Here is a 20865-nt window from a genome sequence, read left to right as displayed (position 1 = left end):
AGTCGAGTCGATGAGGGATCGGTCGACCCGCGACGCGCCGACTGACAGACGGCCGGTCATGGTCATAGGATGTGGGGTTACGCATGGGGCGTGAGAAAATAAAGTGTGGGAAAGAGTGGGCGTTCGCGGCGTAGTAAAACATTTGATATGTTGTAGTGAACCGAACACATATTTACGAACGCAGTGCGCCAGTAGCAATCGTTTCGTTTTATGAATGTGTGCGTAGCCTTAGCGGGTACATTGAGCTCATGAAGCGAAATAGTTGCGATGTGTGAGGAAGAGACCGACGATTGACCGGAGATCTCGTGGGAAACGACCTTTGTTATGTACACTGATATATACATTAGTATAAACAAAAAATCTATTCTGGAATTTAATCGCACGCGATGGGAGTCACTGGACTGTGGCGGCTAATAGAGCCAGCCGGCAAACCCGTGCCGGTCGAGACATTGGAAAACAAAGTGCTCGCAGTCGGTAAGATAAACGAACGAGTCTTTAAGAAATATTCCTGATTATACAGCTCATTTCAACCAGCAAAATTATCATTTGTTTCCATTGTCATTAGATATTTCAATATGGTTGCATCAGATGGTGAAAGGCTATCAGGATGCAAAAGGAGCTCCCTTACCAAATGCACATCTCATGGGATTGTTCCAACGTCTATGCAAACTGTTGTACTTCAGAATAAAACCAGTTTTTGTATTTGATGGAGCTTTCCCTGAATTGAAAAAAGAAACAATTGTAAGTTGTGTTCAAGTTGAGACTTGTTTATGTTATGTCATCTTGTTTTGTTTACTTTTTAAATGTAAATAATATCATTATAGGCTAAGAGACAAGACCATAAAGCAAAGTACAATTCAGAATCTGAGAGGATTAAGAGAGAACTTGCTCTACTGTTAAGTAAGAAAACTGCAATAAGTAGTTTATTAGGAAAAGATATATCACCACAGAAGAAAAGTGCTAATACATCTGCAGATAATGATGACCTGTTTAAACTGCCCGCTTTGCCACAGCAGGATGAGGAAAGTGAATCAGAGTAAGTTCAGATGTAATACAGAGATAAAACTATTTTATTTGGCTTGAAATGACCTTGATTTTGCTAACCTGCATTTGTAGGCAGTCTAATGAAACAAAAAGTACCTAACTGAAAAACGTCTGTTCCAGATCTGATGATGAACAGAACTCCAGCTGCTCCAGTATAGATCTTCACACAGTAGACTTGCAGTCCGATAGCTTCAAGAATTTAGGAGTCAAGGAAAAGTATGATCTACTTATTGAGTTAAAGGAAACAAGAAAAATGAATTCATGGGGACGACTCAAAGAGCTGCCCAAGAACAGTGACACATTTTCTGATTTTCAAGTAATTTTGTATTTCTCTCCCTTTGTAGTGCAGCAAAAAATTCTTTGAATAGCTTGTGTCAGTCTACATTGTAACAACTTATATATGGAGAAAGTAATTTTCAATCTGGTACTTAATATAGTGTAATGCTAATTTACAGATGCAGAGGCTGCTAAAAAGAAGGAAAATACAAGAGTGTCTTGAGGAGACAGAAAAAGAAATGGGTGATTCAGGGATGTCCTTAAATGATTTAGAATCCTTACTAAATGAAGAAGGTATTGACACCAAAATAGAAACATTACCCTCTAGGCGCATTGCATCCAATGTATCCACAAGATTTCTACTCATCAAAGATGTAAAGCAAGCCTTGGAAGATGCAAAGAAAAGGAAAGAATTGGAAAACAACCCAACCACTAGCAAAGTTGAAATTACTGAACTTGATGAAAAACCAACACCAACAACTAGTCAGCCAAACAAGGTTGATGAACTAGAGGATGATTTACAGAAAGCAATTAAGATGTCATTAGAATGTGCAGATGAACAAAATGAAGCTAACACAAGTGTTGTATCTAAAACTGATGACTCTTGGACATCCTGTATGACTGACACAGATTATTCAAACACAGACTCTGAAGAAGATGATGGCTTTGAACAACCTGATATGACCAGTGCCAAATCTTATATCATGCAGTACAGTGATTTTACACACAGAGCCATTAACAAAATTGTAACAGATCGCAAAAGGAATAAAAAGAAAGTGAAAGTACCTAAAGTTGATGAAATATTGGAAGAAATTAATAACGAGAAATCAGTTATTGTTGATAATATTGAATTAACATCTAGTGATGAAGATTGTGTTGAAGGTGGTGAATTATCTGATAGTAGTGGAGAAGATGAGAAAGTTGCAAGTGAGGCAAATAACTCTTCAGAAGATAAAGAAACAGAGAACAATTTCGATTCCACCCAAGCATCAGTAGTTTGCATTGAAAATCCAGTGCCAGATATCATCAACCTAGATTCTAGCATAGAAGAAGCAGACAGTGTAACTGAGAAAGTGAATGCTTTCCCTAGAGTGGAAATAAAACAAGAAAATGATTCTAGTGATGAATTTGAAGAAGTCAATACTGTAGAAAAAGATGAAAGTGAGTCCAGTGAGGATGACTTTGAAGAAGTACCTGAAGAAGAAACTAAAACGAAAAAGCCTGTTGTAGAACTTACATTAAATATGGGTGATGCACCAGGTGATGATGATATATTTGCAGATATATTCGAAAATAAAAAGGATGTTGTGAGTGATAAAAAGGAGGTTGTGAGTAATAAAAAAGAAGCAATAAAAGATTCTAAGACTGATAATGAAGTGTCATTTATAAAGGCGGTTAATACAAACGTTGTACCAGAAGAAGTATTTAAAATACCTGATGTACCTGCACTGAAAAGTATTAGCAAAATTGTTGAACAAAATATGAAACCACAAGTTCAAACTAAACAGGATCCTGTGTTACCTCAGGAAGTAGTCAGTACAGTACAAATAGATAATGTTGTTGATAACTTGAATCAGAATAAACCACAAGTTACTGTTAGTTCTGATAATATGGAAACTGACAATAATTTGTCACATACGGTAAATGATGATGTGCAAAGTAGTATTAATGAAGATTCACACGAAATAGTAAAAGTTACTAACCCACCTAAAAAAGTTCTAACTACAGAACAGTTAAATAATATGGTTGAAGAAATGCAAACTGCGGAGGAAGGTTTGGTACAAGAAAAAGGTCGACTGGATCGTATCGGTCGTAATATTACAGAGCAAATGACAAAAGAGGCTCAAGAATTACTTCAGATATTCGGTATTCCGTACATCGTCGCCCCTATGGAGGCTGAAGCACAATGTGCATTCCTAGAAAGTGTTAATTTAACTGATGGTACTATAACAGATGATAGTGATATCTGGCTGTTTGGTGGCAGGACTGTGTACAAAAATTTCTTCAACCAAAAGAAGCATGTCTTGCAGTTTCAATCTGAGAGGATTGAGAAATCATTTAGTAAGTAATTTTTAAAATTATTAGATTTTAAATCAAATAATCGTTTATGCTTGCCAAATATAATAATAATCTTTATTTTTTCCAGATTTAAGTAGAGAACAGTTAGTACTCTTAGCACTGCTAGTTGGTAGTGACTACACAACTGGAGTGAGTGGTGTAGGGCCAGTCACTGCCTTGGAGATTCTAGCCTCTTTCCCATTCAACAAGAGACAACTCCTCAGCGAGAATTCTAAGCAAGCTCGTTACGCACATATTGTGAAGGGATTGCAAGAGTTCAAGCAGTGGGTCAGAGCTGGCAAGAGGACTGACAATACTAGTCTCAAGAAGAAACTCAAGAATGTTGCCCTCACAGAGGATTTTCCCAGTGTGCGGGTAAGTTTTATTTTTTATTTACTGTCATGTTATTCATTATTCTGTGCCTCTAATATGAAATAAATAAATTTTAGGTGGTCCAAGCCTACTTGGAACCAAACATTGAAAAAAGTGAAGACAAGTTCACTTGGGGCGAGTTAGATATAACAATATTGAGAGACTACACAAAAGCAAAGTTTGGGTGGTCTCAAAATAAATTAGATGAAATTATTAAACCAGTTTTGAAAAGAATAAAGGACCGTAAAACTCAAAGGTCTGTTCAAGACTTTTTCAAGCGGAAAGTTGAGTTTGGGTCATTAGAGGAACAAATGAGTAAAAGGGTTAAAGCTGCTGTACAAAAGATGGGTCCTGAGGGCCCCCCCGTAGCTGAGAATGAGAAAACTGAAGATAGTACTAAGCCTGCTATTAAGAGAAAGGCTGTAAGCAGTGGGACTAAAGGTGCGAGCAAAGCTGGCACATCTACTGCTAAGAAACGAAAGAACGTAGAAGAGAATGTACTTATAAATCAAGGCGTAAAGGTTGTGTCACATGTCAAAGACGGAAAATCAGAGTTCGAAATCAAAATACCGAAATCAGATCGCTTCCAAGAAATGATTCCACAAAGAGAAAAGGACAAAAAGAGTTTGTTAGAAAATAAAATGAAAGCAATAGAACTATTCAGAAAAACTAAAATTGATCAAAAGAAGAAACATTTTAAAAGGAAGGCGTTACAACCAAAAGAAAAGGCGGAACTCTCGGAAAGCGACAGCGATTAAATTATTTTTTTATTACGTTACAATAAAAATGAAAAGCATTTGTAAAATAGTTTTTTTTATTTATTTACATTAAAACTGTCGTAATGAACTAAGCAGTTTTTAAAATAATGATAAAATTAAATTGCATAATATGCATACGATACATGGTATGTATTTAAACAATAGGTTCTAACATAATATTAATTTAAATTAATAATGTCATCGTATGGAAGTCAACTTCTAATTTTAGTTCTTTGTATTTATTTATGTAGTAGTAAAATTCGGTACACGTTTAGTGACGCAGTTACAAAATATCCCTTTTACAGCTAGTGATTTTAGAGGCACAAAATTTATGTAACTTGCTTTAAATTAAAATAATTTTTCTTTGCATTGGTGTACATTTCATATGTCTATTTTCCACACGACAACATAAACAAAAACATAGATCTGAAGTATTCGTTATTCCTAATAATTTTTATTAAAAAATGCTAAATCTCACTTATTTTTAATTGCAAATGTATGATACACGGTTTAAATATCTTCGAATCACATAATTCGTACATCACATTATTTTAGTTTTCCTTGATATTGAATAGGGCACATTTAAGTACTATTATTATAGTCAATCCTTTTCTAGACAATTCACGGCTTTTCTAACACTAGTTCTCTTGTGCAAGGTGATAAGTATTAGCTGGGTTCAAACAATAAATACAAATATTTAAGCTTCGATTTTCTTTCACAAAAAAAACTTACACATCTAGCGACTAAAGGCGCATACATATTGAAGAAACTCAAAATTTCTAAGATTTGCAGAAAATGAATTCTGATTACAACAATCTACAGAGTTTCTAGTCAATATGTATACGACCTAACATTCAAATTAATAATAATATATCTAAATAATAAACAAACGATTAAAAGACGCACAGGAGACTATCAATTTATTAGCGTTATAAACTTTTATACAATTAATCACATTGTGTACAGCAGTCTCACTCGTCACTGACACACGCGCAACATAGGACCGGCGACGCCTGCGCAGCTGATGTGTTGCATCTCGACATCCATTGCAATACAAGTCATGTCTGTGATTCGATAATAACTGTTAAAACTCCCACTAAGTCTCTTCGTCACCTATAGACCACTTTATAACTCGACGAGACATTTCAGTAAACAAATGGACTAGGCGGAAGTTTCTCACGCAACAAATTAGCGTATTTTTCAGAAAAACAACGCATTGGTGTAACAACTGGCTTAATTTTACATAACAACGCCCACGACGGACTCGTCAATACCGCTGTACGACACTCGATGCTTAACCTAGGACGCGTCTAGTCTACTTTGACGACGCTGTAGATTTTCCTGACGAACCAGAAGCATGCCATGAACCCTATGGTACCGGTGAGGAGGAAGAACAAGAAGACCATGATGAGGGTGTAGCCGAAGTAGAGGAACGTGGAGGCGGCGTCTTCGATGTTGAGTTTGGTGACGAAGTAATGGCAGCAGTAGACGAACAGATACCCAGCCGTGCTGCCCGAGCTGAGGAAGGCTCGCCACCACCAGTGATAGTCTTCAGCGCAAAGGTGGAAGTAGCACAGTAGAATGGTGGTCTCCGAGCATGTGATCACCAGGATCACGAACACCAGAAACAGGAAGCCGAACATGTAGTACATCTGGAATAGAATACACTCGTTATGTCATATAGTAACTAGATTCCGCTTGCGGTTTCGACGTCTTCCCGCAAAAAATATTTTACGCACCTGGATGAAATGTAGCCAATAAAACTTTTTTCAGAAACGAGTTATCTAAAAGTGTGTTCAAAGTTTATGGAAGAAAACTAGATGGCCATAAAATCTGTGGTTTAAAACAAGACATTACTCATTAGGTTAATATCTATATAAATTATGCTACTATTCGAAATGAAAATATGTGATAATTTGTACCTGACTGGACCAAAGCGAGTTCAATATGAAGAACAGTTGAATGAAGATGCATCCGAAAGGCAACACGCCGCCCATTACGATTCCGGGCACCGGCTGGGTGTACAGGGACTGTTCTGGAATCTGCCGCGGGATCTGGTTCGTGCGAACTGGGTGGTCCAAGATCTGGAATAACAGAGATGGATTATCAGCCGCGGCCTAGCATGGGAGTCTATGTGACTTGGAAGAACATCTCCGTCGTGTGGACTTTTTTTGAGAGAGTCGGAAATCATCAGATGACCACATTGTGGGCGCATTGGGAGTGTCAGACTTTTACTGGGTAAAAGCCACCATGTTTCTTATGGAGTCATGTGACTAGAAAGACCGTGACAACTCCATATGCACAATCCTGCAACCCCTCATCAGTGGCCTGTGTTTAACCTAACAAACTTAATTTCTTGGGTGCGGTAAAATTGTAGTGCTATCAAGATAGAACCTGGGGATATGGCTTGATATGTTAATGAGAGTGTAACATTGCCATCCATTCATCTTTTAAATAAAAATTCGCAACTTACCCTCTTCCTAAATCCGAAGTAAGCGCCGATAAAGGTGAGCGGCACGGAGACTCCGAACCACAGAGCGAGTAAAGCCACCAGAGTCGAGAACGGAACCGACGCGGATGAACCCTTGCCCCACAGCACCAGGTTCATTATGAAGAACAGAGAGAACACCACACTGTAAAAGAAGACATGCATCTTTAAAAATGAACTTCATATAACTTTTGTGAGTACTGATACAGCTAATTTTGTAGTCAATAAGTATTTAGGTACAAGGCATCTATCTAAAATCTAAAACCTTGTGCTAGAGACTGAAAGGTAATTATAGTAGGTATATTGACTGTTTGTTCGTATGTGACGAAAGCTAGGATATTTTACCATACCAACATAATGGAAGTGGATTTTTAGCAAAAATATACCTTGATGAAGTAACAAAGGCTGGTTTTTAGTGTTTAGGTGCATTTTGAACTTAATACCACTTACCCGGGACACACCATAGAAGTCAACAGAATATTGCTCTTCCACCTTCTTCCTCCGAAACTCTTGTAGATCCTCGCGCTGACATAGCCAGCAGCCGCTCCGAGCAGCACCCACGCGACCAGAGCACACGTCATCAACGCGCCGCGGTTGGCGGGAGACAGGAACCCGAGGCACGCAAACGCTAGTGTTACCAGGGTCATGCCGAATACCTGGAACAATGTTGCCAGGTTTTTTAAAATGTATTTATTATGACTTGATTATATTGGTGTATTTTTTATATTGCATCACAATAACAAAAGTTCCAATTGTTTACCTGAGATCCAGATCCAAGGAACACAGCCAGCAGCATACCGCGGCGAGGCGGACGAAATACGTCACCGTGTACCAACTTCCAACCAAACTCTTCCTGCAATTTCATACAAATTATGTGACATACAAAGTTAGACCCGAACGACTGAAGGAAATAATCGTTCACGAATTAAGTAGTCTTCTTACCTGTGCATCTTCTCCACACTCCATCTGGTTGTATCTTGCAATATCTTTGTACAAAGTCCTGAGCAAGATCATGGCTACCATACCACTGAGAAACAGGACGATCACCAAAGAGTTTAGAATAGAGAACCATTGTATATTCGTTTGCGGCATAGACTCTAGAATGTAGTCCCATCGAGAAGACCACTTGATGGTGTTATTTTTTTTAAAGGTAACGCTGTACGTGTAAGTAACGTTGAAGGTCTTGTCGGAATCGAGTTCAGTCGGGATCTGAAGCTCGGCCGCGCGGGCTCCGCACTCAGGGTTCTTCGGGTTTGTGTGTCGAATGCTGGCTGGTTTGATCTGAGGAGATACAATGCAAATTAACACCGAGAAAAAAACATTTTGACATAATGGAATGTGTCAAGCTAATTTTCGCTTGCTAGCACTGTTTTGTTGTGCCAACAAAGTTGTGCAATCCGTAAATTAACATGACTTAACCATGTTATGAAATGGCAGCACTAAAGGTGTTAACTTTACCTTAGCAGAGATAATGCGTCCGCCGTTTTCACCGAACGCGACGCCCCATTCCTCTTCGCCGCCGCTATGGTACGTAATCTCTATATCAACGTGGTTGAAGAGGTAGTAAGCGCCAATACGACTCGAGTGACCGTTCACGATCGGTGTGCATGTATCCTAAAACAAAACAAATATTATTTATTTACAGGTGTGTAAACATTCATATATATCATAAAGAGGAAAGATCTAATTGATTGTTTGTTTGACACGAATAGGCTCCGAAACTAATAAACCGATTTGATAAGTACCTACACAGTGAAAGAGCTATACTAATCCCAAGGAACGCTATATTTCATCCGGATACGGCCAATAGTTCCCATTGGACGCGGGTGCAACCGCGGGAAAACAGCTATTAGAATAATATAACTACAGATTTTTTTGTACATTTCACCATAAGCAGTCGAAGGTAGTTGAAAGTACAGGTCGTAAAATATTTTATCGCGCAAATAACTCTTTTTTGTGTGCGTTATAAATGCAGGCTTGCATTTAGCAAATTCATAAAACGATTTATTTCCGTAGCAAGTATCGATTTCAGAATGACTACTTATTTATACAAATAGGTAGGTGACTTATCAATAAAACAGAAACTAGAGCAGACTATTGAATGTGCAGTTAACAAGTATTTTTTTTCGTAGTCGGCACATTATTTTTGGTTCAATGTGTGTAACAATTAAATACATATGTATGTAATAATATTATCCCTTGCGATAACATTTGATAATACAACGTACAATTTATCATAACTAGAAATATTAATTAATTTAACACATTATAAGTTACAATTGATTGCATTCATTTGTAGTCTAATATTTGAAATTGTAGTCATTGCGGAGCCTATCCGCTCGAGTTCCATTGGCTGAAGTTAAAAGTTAAATAAAGCCACAAGTCATGTTCTGGGAAGCACAACGCATCATAAGAACCATTCCCTATAACTTAAGTAATATCTGTGAATGGACATTTATACGGGTATATTTTTAAAGCTCTTATACGACGATAAAGCCAAGCCATTGTCAAAATAGGAAGGACCTATCAGATCAATTGACTTTAATCATTTAGGCTTTCACGTGTCATCGATATAGTAACACGTTATTATTTCTAAATCAGATGATTTTTTTAAATGAGTCATAATTATCATTTATGATTATTTTTCAAGGTTTTACATTACCACTGAGGTAATAAAGTAGATTCATCCAAATAAGATAGATAACTTACGGACCTAGGCATTATCAGTTTAACGATAAATATCTTTATGCTCACAGGATATTCATAATTATATCCTCGCAGCGGATGAGAGTATTTAACATATTTCTAATTTTCCGGCAAAACTGTAGTAAATTCGCAGCACTGATAGTTAAAAGGTTTTTTGTTTATGTAATTAATGTATTATTACAACTTTTAAGAACAGGTTGTATTGTCCTTTTCTAGTGTGAAAGAATTTTCTTTTAATTCATAATCAACTATTATTATTCAATTAATATGCTATGTATTTGTAAAGAAAATTATCTAAAAATCTGTGTACGATTCATAATCATTAAAGTTTTTATGTAAAAAAAATGGATTAGGGAAATAAATTAGAAAATTAAAGTTAAACGCGATAAACACGACCTATGTGACTAATTGATAAATAGTGTTACTGATAAAATTATCTTTATCCAATTAAATGAAACATGGTTAAAAAAACGTTACTAGTTTGCCACAATGAGTGTAAACAATATTGTTCCCAGCATTGGGAAAATATCGCGCCTGACAAAAGTTACCTATATAGTTAAGAGATCAGAGTAAGATGTTTGAGACAGCATATAACCTTTTCTCTACTAATATTATAAAGAAGAAAACTTTGTTTGTATGGTTGTAATGAATAGGCTCAAAAACTACTAGACCGTTCTTAAACATTCTTTCACCTTTCGAAAGCTACATTATCCACGAGTAACATAGGCTATATTTTATCCCGGTACGGGCAGTAGTTACCACGGGACGCGGGTGAAACCGCGGGAAAACGGCTAGTTAGAGATAAATTAAACTCACATGCCGCTGGCGCAGGCGTAACCACGTGGACTAAGGATAAAAAAAATAATTGTACTTTAAGAATTTAGTTTCTCAGCTAAAATGTCATGTTATATGTAGTTACCACATTATTGTATTGGGGTTGAGGCCTTTTTTTGGGGGTGGGGGGGAGGAATCCTCATGGACTTCCTCCGCCGGGGGAGAGACAGAGGGGTGTGCCGGACTCTCAACGGTCAACTACACTTAGGTACACATCCTGACTATAGGTTTGCACCCAATGAAATGTGTAAAAACTTATACATACAATACCAAAATAACTGACAGCTATACTATACATAAATTAATTTTCACTGTTATTATGAGCATAATAAACAAGTATCTGAAATGAGAGTAAGTAACAAAACTGTAGTTACTATAACAAATATGTCTACGAAAATGTGTTCTACTGAATATGTAATTAGTCATCTGCATACTACAGCCACGTACTGCTCTCAATAGTAATGTATTTTATTATCACATTTTTTCCAAAATAAAAGCAGATTGTCAAATACTTACCTGCATGTGCTGAAAATTATATCCATTTAGATTTGGATTTTATATCTTATTTATTTTATTTAAATATTACAGATATTTCAAAGAAAGGCAATAAAAAACATTTCACATAGTTGTGGCATATCATAAAGGCCAAGGCAAGGGAAAACAGATTGCACAATATGTTTTTATCAAAATAATTAACTGTAAATTCACTGTATTATCTAAGATTTAGAAATGAACAGAAAAATAAAACTTTTTAGAAACTTTTAAATACTGATTAGAAAGATATAAAATGTTTGGAACATTCTCATTTGGTGGCCCGTATCTACCTTTTGGCTCAACTTGTCTTCTTTTATTTTTATTCATTAAGTTTATATTACTGTTTTGTAACCAGGGAACAAACTGCCTTCTAATGTTGTCTAGTTCAAGAGGAAGAGCTTCTAAATGACTGATTCAGAAATAAAGAAATTATTTATCTTCATACTCCTGTCGAGAAGCCAAAAATCAATCTCAGTGGCGTGCACTTGGAGAGGCCGATGTCCAGCAGTGGACTGCGATAGGCTGATGATGATGATGATACTCCTATCTGATATCACCTCACCAGTAACGATATTTCCAGCAAAACCTTCTTTCAAACTACCTATCCTTAGTAGATTCTTTGATCTTTCCCCTCCCTTTCAATATTTTTAGTGAAGTAAAGAAGTAAAGAAATAAAGTTATAACAGACGTGGAATCCATAGGTGCTTAAATAGTAAATAGGTATGTTTTCATAAAGCAAATAGTAACATTTTAATTAGCTTTGTGTACCTAGGTGTGCTACATCTTAATGACTAATTAAGTTCTACAAATGCCCTTCAAAAATGTTAATTTACTATTTAAAAATGTATTTTAGTCCATGAAGAGTTGTCATGATATATTTTTTTCTAGAATTTAAGCAGTATGCATATTAATGTATGCAAACACATGATATTATACACATCAGTAAATAACTTTCACTACTAGCATTATAGTATTTATCTAACTAATTGACCACTTAAATAATTAAACACACACAAAACTTATTGATCCATGTCATGTGTATTCTAAAAAGAATAGAGAAAGTGTGTCTAATTAAATATTGATTTGAATAACTATCAACATAGAGAATTGTTCTTTAATTCTTAAAAACTATTATTGTTAATAGTTATATAAAAGTAAATACTTACCATATCTTTGCGCACTTGGCAGCCCATGGGGAACCCAGTGCTGCAGTAAGTCTTCCCGCCCTCGTTAACCAAGTAGCACCAAGTCACAGGCATGTTGTCTAAGATCCAATGGTGCTGGTAAGAGAGTGCCATACCCATCTTCAGCAGGTTCAACCGTTTGATAGAATCTGTGTCTGAGCCCCTGTACGTCTTTGTGCACACAGGCTTACACTCCACATTCTTGAGGAATTCAAGTTTGTATGGACTCGGCCGTATTCGCTCCCCGAACACCACTTGCCCGAGGTTCTCCACAGGTGATTGGCTCTCATCAGAAGTACAAAAGTCAAAGTGGTGGTATTCAAATGGAATCACTGATTCTTCTGTGTTCAATCTATTTACATACAGCGGAATTTCAGTCTGAAATAGCAACATATTAAATTAACAATCCGTTAATTGGCATTTGGATGTGCTTATTTAATATCGTTATCGTGTTTTATGGGTTTTTTAACTATTTGTTATAACCGGTTGTATTTTACGTTGCTATGCAAACTATGATAATATTTCTCATACTGTAACTGTCTTAGAACAGACCTAAAAGAACAATACTGTAATCATTAAGTTTCTTCGAAATGATTGTCATGTCGGCAAAAGATAATAATGATTACAAACAAGAAACCTTCAATAAATAGAGATAGCTTACCTTGCACGACTTGCTAGTATCATCACTGGCTATACAATAGTTCACAGGGGCTAAACCCGGCAAATAAAACGCACGAATAGGCGTCAAAAGCAGCAATGCGCAAACCACATACAACGACATGACGTGATGTTATTACACGACTTCCGTTGCTGAAATACTGTGCTAATACAGTTATTTGTCGTAATCTTCAAGTAGAAAACTACATAATCATATTTACTATGAATACTTTATTAATTACGGTACGTTTATCTAAATATTCCTATTTTATTTCGTTGAATGTTCCCTTTGCCTGCGCACTCTCGAAAACGTCACCACTACTAGTGTTGCTGTTTGTAAAAAGAGCTCAATGTTGTCAATTCGAGATTGTAGCAATGAAATTCTCGCTATGTTACTGAAGTGTTTTTGGTAAGTATAGAAACTTTTTTATCAGCAATATTATTTATTGTCTGCTGGAGGGTACAGGCCTTTATTTATGAACTATGTACTAAAATAATGTAAAAATAAAAGTTATCTAGTAGAGCGGTTTTGCAATGCCTTCTATAAAACTTACTGAGCTTATGTTATTGTAATATTGTGTAAAAAAATTGTCTATAGTGAAAATCAATGTTTTCAACTTCAATATTAACTCCCTATATTCAATAAAGCTCAAATTGTAATATTACATATTGCACAAATTTATTGGCCTTCCAGACTGCCCCTTGTAAGACTAAGCCGTATAATATACGTTCAATCAGCACATACGCGTTACGTTTCATGGGACTACTATTTAGTTGACAGAACCAACTATGTTGCATGCGTGACCAACCATCAATTGACGCGGAGCTATCAACAAGGTGTCATCATCAAGTTTATTCATTCCATAGTATATGGTAGAGCCAATAGGAAATAGGGAAGTAGTTAGAGTTACCGCAAAAACTTTGGGCATTATTTATTTAATTAAAATAATTATGCAATTTCATTCCATCGTACAAACAATCCCGAATATAACTAAGTAAGCGTATAGTAAAATCTTCGAGTCGACTACTGCACTGGCAAGGGACTTCGTCGCGGCAAGTTTTTTTCTGAGTTCACTAGGCTGCCGGTATCATCGTCCAGTGAGATGCCCCGGGCGAAGGCAGAGATGAGACCGAGTGAGGCAGCTGGCTTGTCTGCTGGTACCATGTGACCGGCACCACGGATCATGACCTCTGTCAGATTGGCAGCTACTCGGTAGTACCTATAAAAACAAAATGTTAAATTAGCAAACTTTTTCAAAGCTTAGGTCCTGGCAAAGACTTGTCTCTAAGTAAGTCTCAGGGGACCCTATGTATTTAGAATAAAAAGAAGTAGATTTTGTGCTATCAGGACGAGGAGAGGATATAGCTTTATGTAATTTGTAAAGTTTACACTATCCTGAGTAGGAGAACCGACTTCGATGTCATAGTTTTGTTCCTTATGTACAAAGTGTTTTGGTAAAGTACTCGAGTACACTTACCCAGCTAATTTCCCATCATGGTACCAGGGCGATCGCTTCGCCTGTGCAAACTGTGAAGATCCAGAGAATGACAACGAGTCATAGGTGTTCACTGACGGGTGGTACGCAACTATGATGTCCAGATGACCACTGAAAAAAATATTTAAGAGTCATTATAACTCGAAACTTAAATAAATATAGAATTCGCCTGTCAGTAAAAAATAGAATAAAAGCATATAAGAATATAATAAGCCATTATGAAGAAAAAAAAGCTTGGATATTTAATCAAGACTCGATTTTTGAAAACGAGACTGGTAACATTAATGATAAAATGACTGGCAGTTAACACTTACTTGTAAAGCATAACTTTGTAGTTCTCCAACAACTCTTCGAGCCACATTTTAGCGCTGCCCATGAAGTCAGGCACAAGTTTCCTGTACACCACTCCAATAGACGTGAAGTTAGTGTTGCCAACGTGCAACGCCTTCCTGACTTCACTCCTCTGAAGGAAGTCCATGTAGGCTCCGTCTAGATCGATGTCATCTTGCAGGTAGTTGTACAGGTTCGAAAGCTTTGAGCGAGTCAGGAATATTTGGAGGAGATAGTTGTAGTACTGGGGACAAACAAAAACATATTAATAGGGTCGTACTTATCCTGCATATAATGCAGGCTATGTGTAATTTAGTAGGTACAGTTGGTAGAGCCAGTAGAGCAGCCGAAAATCGATCTCAGTGACGTGCACTTGGAGAGGCCTATGTACAGCAGTGGACTGCGATAGGCTGATAATGATGATGATGATGGTATAGCCATGAAATTTCTCCTCCACCTAAAGATTGACTGGTAGAGAACGCCTAAGACGTTAAGTCCGCCTTTGTACATTGTTTTTTTTTTTGTAAAATGTGAGCCCTTAGAATTTTTCTTTATTTTTGCTATTGAAGTTTTTACATTTTAGGAATATTATTCTTTTAAACATCTTGGCAATGGCAAACGTTACCGGGAAGAGGAATCAAGAACCCCCCTTTTTTATGAGCTGTGGGAATAAAAATACAAGTTACTTACAGCGTAAGCCTTAACCATCTCGCCATTATTGATGAACTGTACGACTGCCGTCTCCAAGTGCTTCATGAAGTTGGCAGAATTGTCGTCAACTAAGCCGACCTCGCGCACGAAGTAACTGTACCTCTGCAGGGTTAGGGGATCTATGAAACCGTTGCCGATGGCCAGGCCCTGAAAAGTTGAGCAACCATTAAAAACATTTTTTATTTATAATTTGCTGTTTCCCGTGGCTTTGACCCTTGTACCGGCGGAACTTCTTCCCGTACCCGGATAAAATATAGCCGTCCCCAGGACTATAGTTCCACCAGTTTCCAAGGTCTACATGCAGTAAATATACGTTATATTCCATGGAGGTATAGCAACCTCATAGTCCAAGAGCAGGTTTTCTTGCTAAGCTAGTTTTTTTCAAGCTAGGACAGTAAATCTGTTTGAGGATATTATAGGACAGATATGGGACGAGTGGTATTTTTATAAGTCCTTTTTAGTCTTCCTCAATTACTTAAGTACCTACTAAGAAAATGTGCCAGTAAGTAAGTAAGTACCTAAGCTCTCCAACCATAGGAAACTCTTAGGTCTCCAGTGTGTGAGAGTCAAGTCAATAGGGTTTACGTACGTGAAGATTAATAGGTTCACGCTCATGTTTGTGCCAAAGGATCTGTACTCCGAGCGAGGGTATGTGTTTCCCCGCGTACGACTCGCCGGCAATCGTGAGAGGAGCTTTCCTTAACTCCGGGAAGATTGTCAGGAATTGCTGCAACGCTTCGTAGAGATTCTCTCCGATCTGAAAGTGTCAAATTAGCTTAGATTACGATTATTGTAGTTATAAAAATAAATAAATTAATAGATAAGCGGGTAATGTGGTGAACTTTGGGGGAAGGGCTTTGTCCAGCAGTGGACGTCGTTCGACTGACGGTGAAATAATTTATTAGACTTTCCAAGTTAAGAGCCAAAGACAGCATCAAAATACTCATAAGGCAAATACTTTCGCTATTGCGGAAAACCTTAGCAACTATGACAAATAGTGAAAACAAATGACGTAAGCATATGAATGAAGTAAGTAATTACCGTGGTTTGGTTGGTGGCGTATCCTCTGTCGTCATCGGTGAAGCTGAACCCGGTCCCCACCGGGTTGTCGATGAACAGCAACGAGTGGTTCTTACCCCACGAGTGCTGGATTTCTGAAGGAAGATTTTGTATATAAATATAAAGCAACAAAACGCATTACAAATTGGACTAAATAGACCTTGATAAAATGGAAGTAATTTTTCAAATCGGAAGGTTTATGAGATAATAAATACATAAACTCTCCAGCTTTATAATGTTAGAAACGATTAATAGTCCCTAAGAAAACTTATAAACAGAAATTAGTATTCAACAGTGTCAAATCTGTAACGTTTCTCACCTTCCAAGTTATTGTCCTTGGAGACAAAGAAAGGTCCAATTTCCGTGAAGAGTCCATATAGCGACGAAGCTCCTGGACCTCCCTGGAGCCAGATGATCCAGGGTGTGTCTTCCACTGACTTCCCAGATACTGGGAAGTACCAGAACCATAGGTTGGCGTTGTATTCTTTGTTCACCTGTTATGGAAAATGTAGGTAAACAATAACGCCTGTCTTCTAGAATCAGGTAAATACATGGTTTATGTAGGTAGTTAGTTAATAGATTTTCCTCAGGCATGTTACATAAAACTATATTTCCTTGTTTGAAGCAGACCTTATCCAATTACCTAAGTACGAAACACACTCCTTCCACTATGAATATTTTATCATCTTAAATATAGCTCTAAGCGTTACCTATATTCGAGTCAGAGCGTAGTGTAAGATAGTCAACATCGAGATTGATTTTTTTATAATCATCAGTTCATTTAATGTAACCAGCTAATTAGATGCAAAGGCAGTTAGAATACAAATTAACATGGAGGATACAGCAAATAAGGTTTGATTGTATGTAAATAAATATGTCCACCTACTTACGCTTGTCACCAACCTACCGTGTGGGATTGAGCTTCGCTAATTGCAATATTAAAATTATGAAATTGTTAAGAACCAGTAAGGTGACTTGGTTAATAGTTAGGCATAAAATGTAATAACTATTAGTTTCCAAGTATTAACTTATACATAGTAGAGAGAGCACCATTCATACAAACTTAGGGTCATCTTTATTTTTTTTTATTCACATTGGATTTAAATCTTTAATCTCTTCCCTCACCAAAAAATAACGTTGGGCGATGATTGATGAACATTCCCGGTGTCATGCTCCAGTTTGTTACGATTGAGAAATTAATTCGATTTCCAGTTTATCAAAGAATAATAGCGTCTTCTTCCTAATATTTTTAAACTTGTTTTTAAAACGGCATACGACATTCTTAATCATCATAATTTACGGAAATACCGTAAATATTAACTGCATTTCTGATTGTTAGCGGTTTGTTTTGAATACTCAACTCCTGTTGGTTTTAAATTCTTACTTAGATAATCAACTTAATTATATTATTGCCAGTGACAATTTTAATTTTTAATAATATTATGAGAGTAATTAAATAAAAAGGTATTTTAAAAACGGTCTTTAAACAATTACCAAAACCAAAATACGAGAAAAATCGGGCTGAAGTCTTCAATTTTATTATTCTTGCGGTGGTAAGTAAGTGTTAAGTAATTTCATTAAGGCGTACCTTAACATAGGTTAAACATAAGTTTCAATGTTGAGAGCACAGTTCTATACATATTCTACGTACACCTACTTAAGTTGATATAAAAAAAGCATAACTCACCGTCAAATACCCAGCATAGCTGTCCATACCAGGCAGCAGGTACTCCGGGTCAACATAGGCCGCTTTCCTGGCTTCATCCAACTTCTTTTCCTCAATATACGGCGTGAGAAGCAGAGGCGAGCCCGCGTCATACGATGTTCTACCGCGGCCAGTCTTGTAGGTCCTCTCCATGAAGGTTAGAATGGGCTCTGGTGCCTCTCCCGGTGGGAGGTCGGGTAGAGGCGACCGGTCCGCGGTTAATCCTTGGTGTAGGCATCTGTGTAAGTAGGTACATTTTATGTTAACCTGGCACTAGATTGAAATAGATCAAGTAGTTGAGAATTTGACAGTCCCTATTATTCGATAAGGTTTCGTCCGCAACTTCGTGCGTGTTCTAAGGGCACTGAGTAGATACATTCCGCTCCCGGATTGAAACTAGTTTTAACTCTGGGGTATCACTATCTCAAAGCCTCATCTTATTCTTATTTGGTTCAGCAGATTTTACGTGAAAGGGTTACTCTAAGTAACACAGTTTGTTATTCGTAATAGTATTGGTAAGGATATACGTCCTGTGATACGCAATAGTCTTGATTAGAATGTTAGAAAGGGGATCATGGAAGCCTTAACTAAACATAGTAGTAGGCACAAATAGCAGGTATCAACAATAAATTCCAATTCACCGGGGAATGCAAAATTTCTAAGCCACATTGAACAGTTGCAATGTTGCATTTATTGCATGGTGCTTACGGATAGCGTTACCGTTATGACGCTACGTATGATCGCGTAGCTGTTTGTCTATTGTGAAAAACCTTTCAATGTGTCAGCTACCTTATGAACTACGTATGTACTACGCATAGCGTCAAAACCGTGTAAAGAGTTAATCATAAGTGTAGAAAACCACAAGGAAAAGTGATTAATGAGTAATAGGTAGGTAAGCTCTTTTAATATGAATTTTCCGCAAAGGTCTTAATATTTGTTCAATTTGTGGTTTGTAATTAATTAAGCTCCGCTATTCCCTTTACATTTAAAAAGTAGTATGTTGAAACCAAAATTAAGTTAAACAAGAATTGGTTAATAGGTTTAATTTAAGTGTTAGTTCGCTGGTTTAATTATAAAAATAACTATATATGAGATTGTCAGCATAATCAATTTAAACTATTAATTAAGTTTATTAAAAAATTAAGGAACTGGTCCTACCTGTAGGGCTTTTGAAGAACAACATTAACTTAACAATAAATGACATACTTAACCATCTTAATTAACCATATAATAAATAGATAACTATGCAGTTAAGTACCTATCTACTATATAAAAGTAGATAATTAACAAAAGCTCAATCCAATAAACCCAACCATAGACCACCCTTTCCCGCCCTTTAATTACAGAAGAAAAAAAAACACTTACATCAACAAGACACATGTGAAAAGGAGGTCCATATCGAATTCGGTGAGTATGAGGCGAGGGTGCTTCGCGTGTCGTCTGCCACAGCGGAATGGGCCCGCGTCCTAGCCACGGGAACTTTGTATAGTCAGCCAGTTTTCAACGTGCACTTGCGTCTTGAACTTGGATTTATCTCGATCTTGTATACAGGGTGCTTTGGTTTGGTTTGTTATTGAATTTTTTTTAATGATCAAAAGTGTAGGTATATGGGTAAATAGACTAACTGATAATATTTATCACTATTTGTATAATTTAATTGATATGATTTAGGACACAGTTCTAATTAGTATCTACTATAATAAAAATTACAAACTTTAAAATCTGTGTTGTATGTATTTAAGCAGATAGGTAGAGTGGCAGCAAATAAGTATTAAGTTTAAAAAAATATTAAAAAGTAGATAGGTACTCCTCACAATTTCTATTGAAATTAGCGATCAACTTAGCGTAACATTTTAACAAGAAAAAATAATTGTGATGAAAATTAATGTTACTTATTATGTCTTTTGGTCATCTAAAAAAAATATGGATGTTATTGTTCCGCATGTATCCGACATCCCCCTGTATACCGCGAGGTAAGGCGCGGGGTACCAATGACCTGCTTAGCATAAACGCGCTCCCACGCTCAGATATTCGCGATAGATTCTTGCACGCTCTTAAAAGTGATTTGCTCTATATTTAGGATGTTCGTAGTAAAACAAACATCGATGCGATACATTTAAATACGTGGATGTAATACATAATGGCGAATTACGCTGTGCGTGATTCGACTTCGCTGATAACTGATTTTCCCACGCTCGTAAAACCGGACAGCGGCTTCTGTTTCACGGGGTTTTTTTCCAAACTATTAATTTTGAACGCGATTTCTTTGTAAAAAACACATTAAGTTTATTAAGCCTATGTTAATGTGGTTGAATCTTTATGGGGCTCCTCCGTGAGATTCTGGTTGAGTCATCGACATTTCTGTTCGCCGCTTTGAGGAGGTTGTACGTTGCGGCCACTTGCGGCTTCGGTTGCCGGCAACTGGAGGTCTTGCCTTTGCCTTTAGGAACTCTCCTCCATCTTTATAATTTCAAAATAAAAAGTAAAATGAAACATAAAAACCTTAAATTATCTTTTCCTTTTACACAACGTAAACGAAGGTAGGTATATCATTGTAAACCTACGCAGTTTGAAGTTTGAGTGAGGTGTTCCATTTACGAATTATGTTTGTCATATTCTGTCATATATTTGATATAATAATATCGCATAGTCA

The 20865-nt window shown here is 36.9% G+C and overlaps 3 protein-coding genes across 4 annotated transcripts; 1 reads left to right on the top strand and 2 right to left on the bottom strand.

Annotated features, from left to right (window-relative positions):
* Window positions 1-2: 2 nt before the first annotated feature.
* Window positions 3-4555, top strand: LOC110373067 (DNA excision repair protein ERCC-5 homolog). Of its 2 annotated transcripts, XM_021330184.3 has the most exons (7): window positions 3-474; window positions 566-741; window positions 825-1036; window positions 1165-1360; window positions 1500-3381; window positions 3467-3753; window positions 3828-4555. In XM_021330184.3, the coding sequence occupies exons 1-7, from the start codon at window positions 387-389 to the stop codon at window positions 4506-4508; spliced, it is 3522 nt and encodes a 1173-aa protein (XP_021185859.3). In that variant the 5' UTR covers window positions 3-386; the 3' UTR covers window positions 4509-4555. The 2 variants fall into 2 exon arrangements, with proteins under 2 accessions (XP_021185859.3, XP_021185861.3); XM_021330186.3 differs by lacking the exons at window positions 3-474; window positions 566-741; window positions 825-1036 and having other exon boundaries at window positions 1165-1260.
* Window positions 4556-5401: 846 nt separating this feature from the next.
* On the bottom strand, window positions 5402-13254 carry LOC110373068 (transmembrane 9 superfamily member 2). The gene is made up of 9 exons (XM_021330187.3): window positions 12916-13254; window positions 12237-12632; window positions 8455-8610; window positions 7939-8277; window positions 7757-7849; window positions 7447-7652; window positions 6982-7141; window positions 6431-6592; window positions 5402-6160 (listed from the first exon to the last, which is right to left on the bottom strand). Exons 1-9 carry the CDS (start codon window positions 13033-13035, stop codon window positions 5819-5821), a joined length of 1974 nt encoding a protein of 657 aa, XP_021185862.1. The 5' UTR covers window positions 13036-13254; the 3' UTR covers window positions 5402-5818.
* A 577-nt stretch (window positions 13255-13831) lies between these two features.
* LOC110373106 (venom serine carboxypeptidase) lies at window positions 13832-19735 on the bottom strand. Its single transcript, XM_021330251.3, has 9 exons — window positions 19578-19735; window positions 18195-18450; window positions 16827-17001; window positions 16490-16602; window positions 16038-16205; window positions 15428-15595; window positions 14722-14981; window positions 14390-14518; window positions 13832-14131 (listed from the first exon to the last, which is right to left on the bottom strand). The coding sequence occupies exons 1-9, from the start codon at window positions 19607-19609 to the stop codon at window positions 13936-13938; spliced, it is 1497 nt and encodes a 498-aa protein (XP_021185926.3). The 5' UTR covers window positions 19610-19735; the 3' UTR covers window positions 13832-13935.
* Window positions 19736-20865: the final 1130 nt, after the last annotated feature.

The sequence above is a fragment of the Helicoverpa armigera genome, chromosome 6 (assembly GCF_030705265.1).
Source record: "Helicoverpa armigera isolate CAAS_96S chromosome 6, ASM3070526v1, whole genome shotgun sequence".
NCBI lineage: Eukaryota > Metazoa > Arthropoda > Insecta > Lepidoptera > Noctuidae > Helicoverpa > Helicoverpa armigera.
This window is presented reverse-complemented; position numbering and strand designations above follow the sequence as displayed.

What these genes read in the sequence shown, in the direction of transcription:
- LOC110373106 (XM_021330251.3), bottom strand. Translation starts at nt 19,609, where the DNA reads ATGGACCTCCTTTTCACATGTGTCTTGTTGAT. An exon ending in TTCACATGTGTCTTGTTGAT is followed by an intron (nt 18,451 to 19,577) that starts GTAAGTGTTTTT and finishes CTACTTACACAG; the next exon opens with ATGCCTACACCAAGGATTAA. An exon ending in CAAGGACAATAACTTGGAAG is followed by an intron (nt 16,603 to 16,826) that starts GTGAGAAACGTT and finishes ATCTTCCTTCAG; the next exon opens with AAATCCAGCACTCGTGGGGT.
- LOC110373068 (XM_021330187.3), bottom strand. Translation starts at nt 13,035, where the DNA reads ATGTCGTTGTATGTGGTTTGCGCATTGCTGCTTTTGACGCCTATTCGT. An exon ending in GCCAAGTGCGCAAAGATATG is followed by an intron (nt 8,611 to 12,236) that starts GTAAGTATTTAC and finishes GTTTTGTTTTAG; the next exon opens with GATACATGCACACCGATCGT. An exon ending in ACTTCGGATTTAGGAAGAGG is followed by an intron (nt 6,593 to 6,981) that starts GTAAGTTGCGAA and finishes CTGTTATTCCAG; the next exon opens with ATCTTGGACCACCCAGTTCG.
- LOC110373067 (XM_021330184.3), top strand. Translation starts at nt 387, where the DNA reads ATGGGAGTCACTGGACTGTGGCGGCTAATAGAGCCAGCCGGCAAACCC. An exon ending in AAACAAAGTGCTCGCAGTCG is followed by an intron (nt 475 to 565) that starts GTAAGATAAACG and finishes CATTGTCATTAG; the next exon opens with ATATTTCAATATGGTTGCAT. An exon ending in AATTGAAAAAAGAAACAATT is followed by an intron (nt 742 to 824) that starts GTAAGTTGTGTT and finishes ATATCATTATAG; the next exon opens with GCTAAGAGACAAGACCATAA.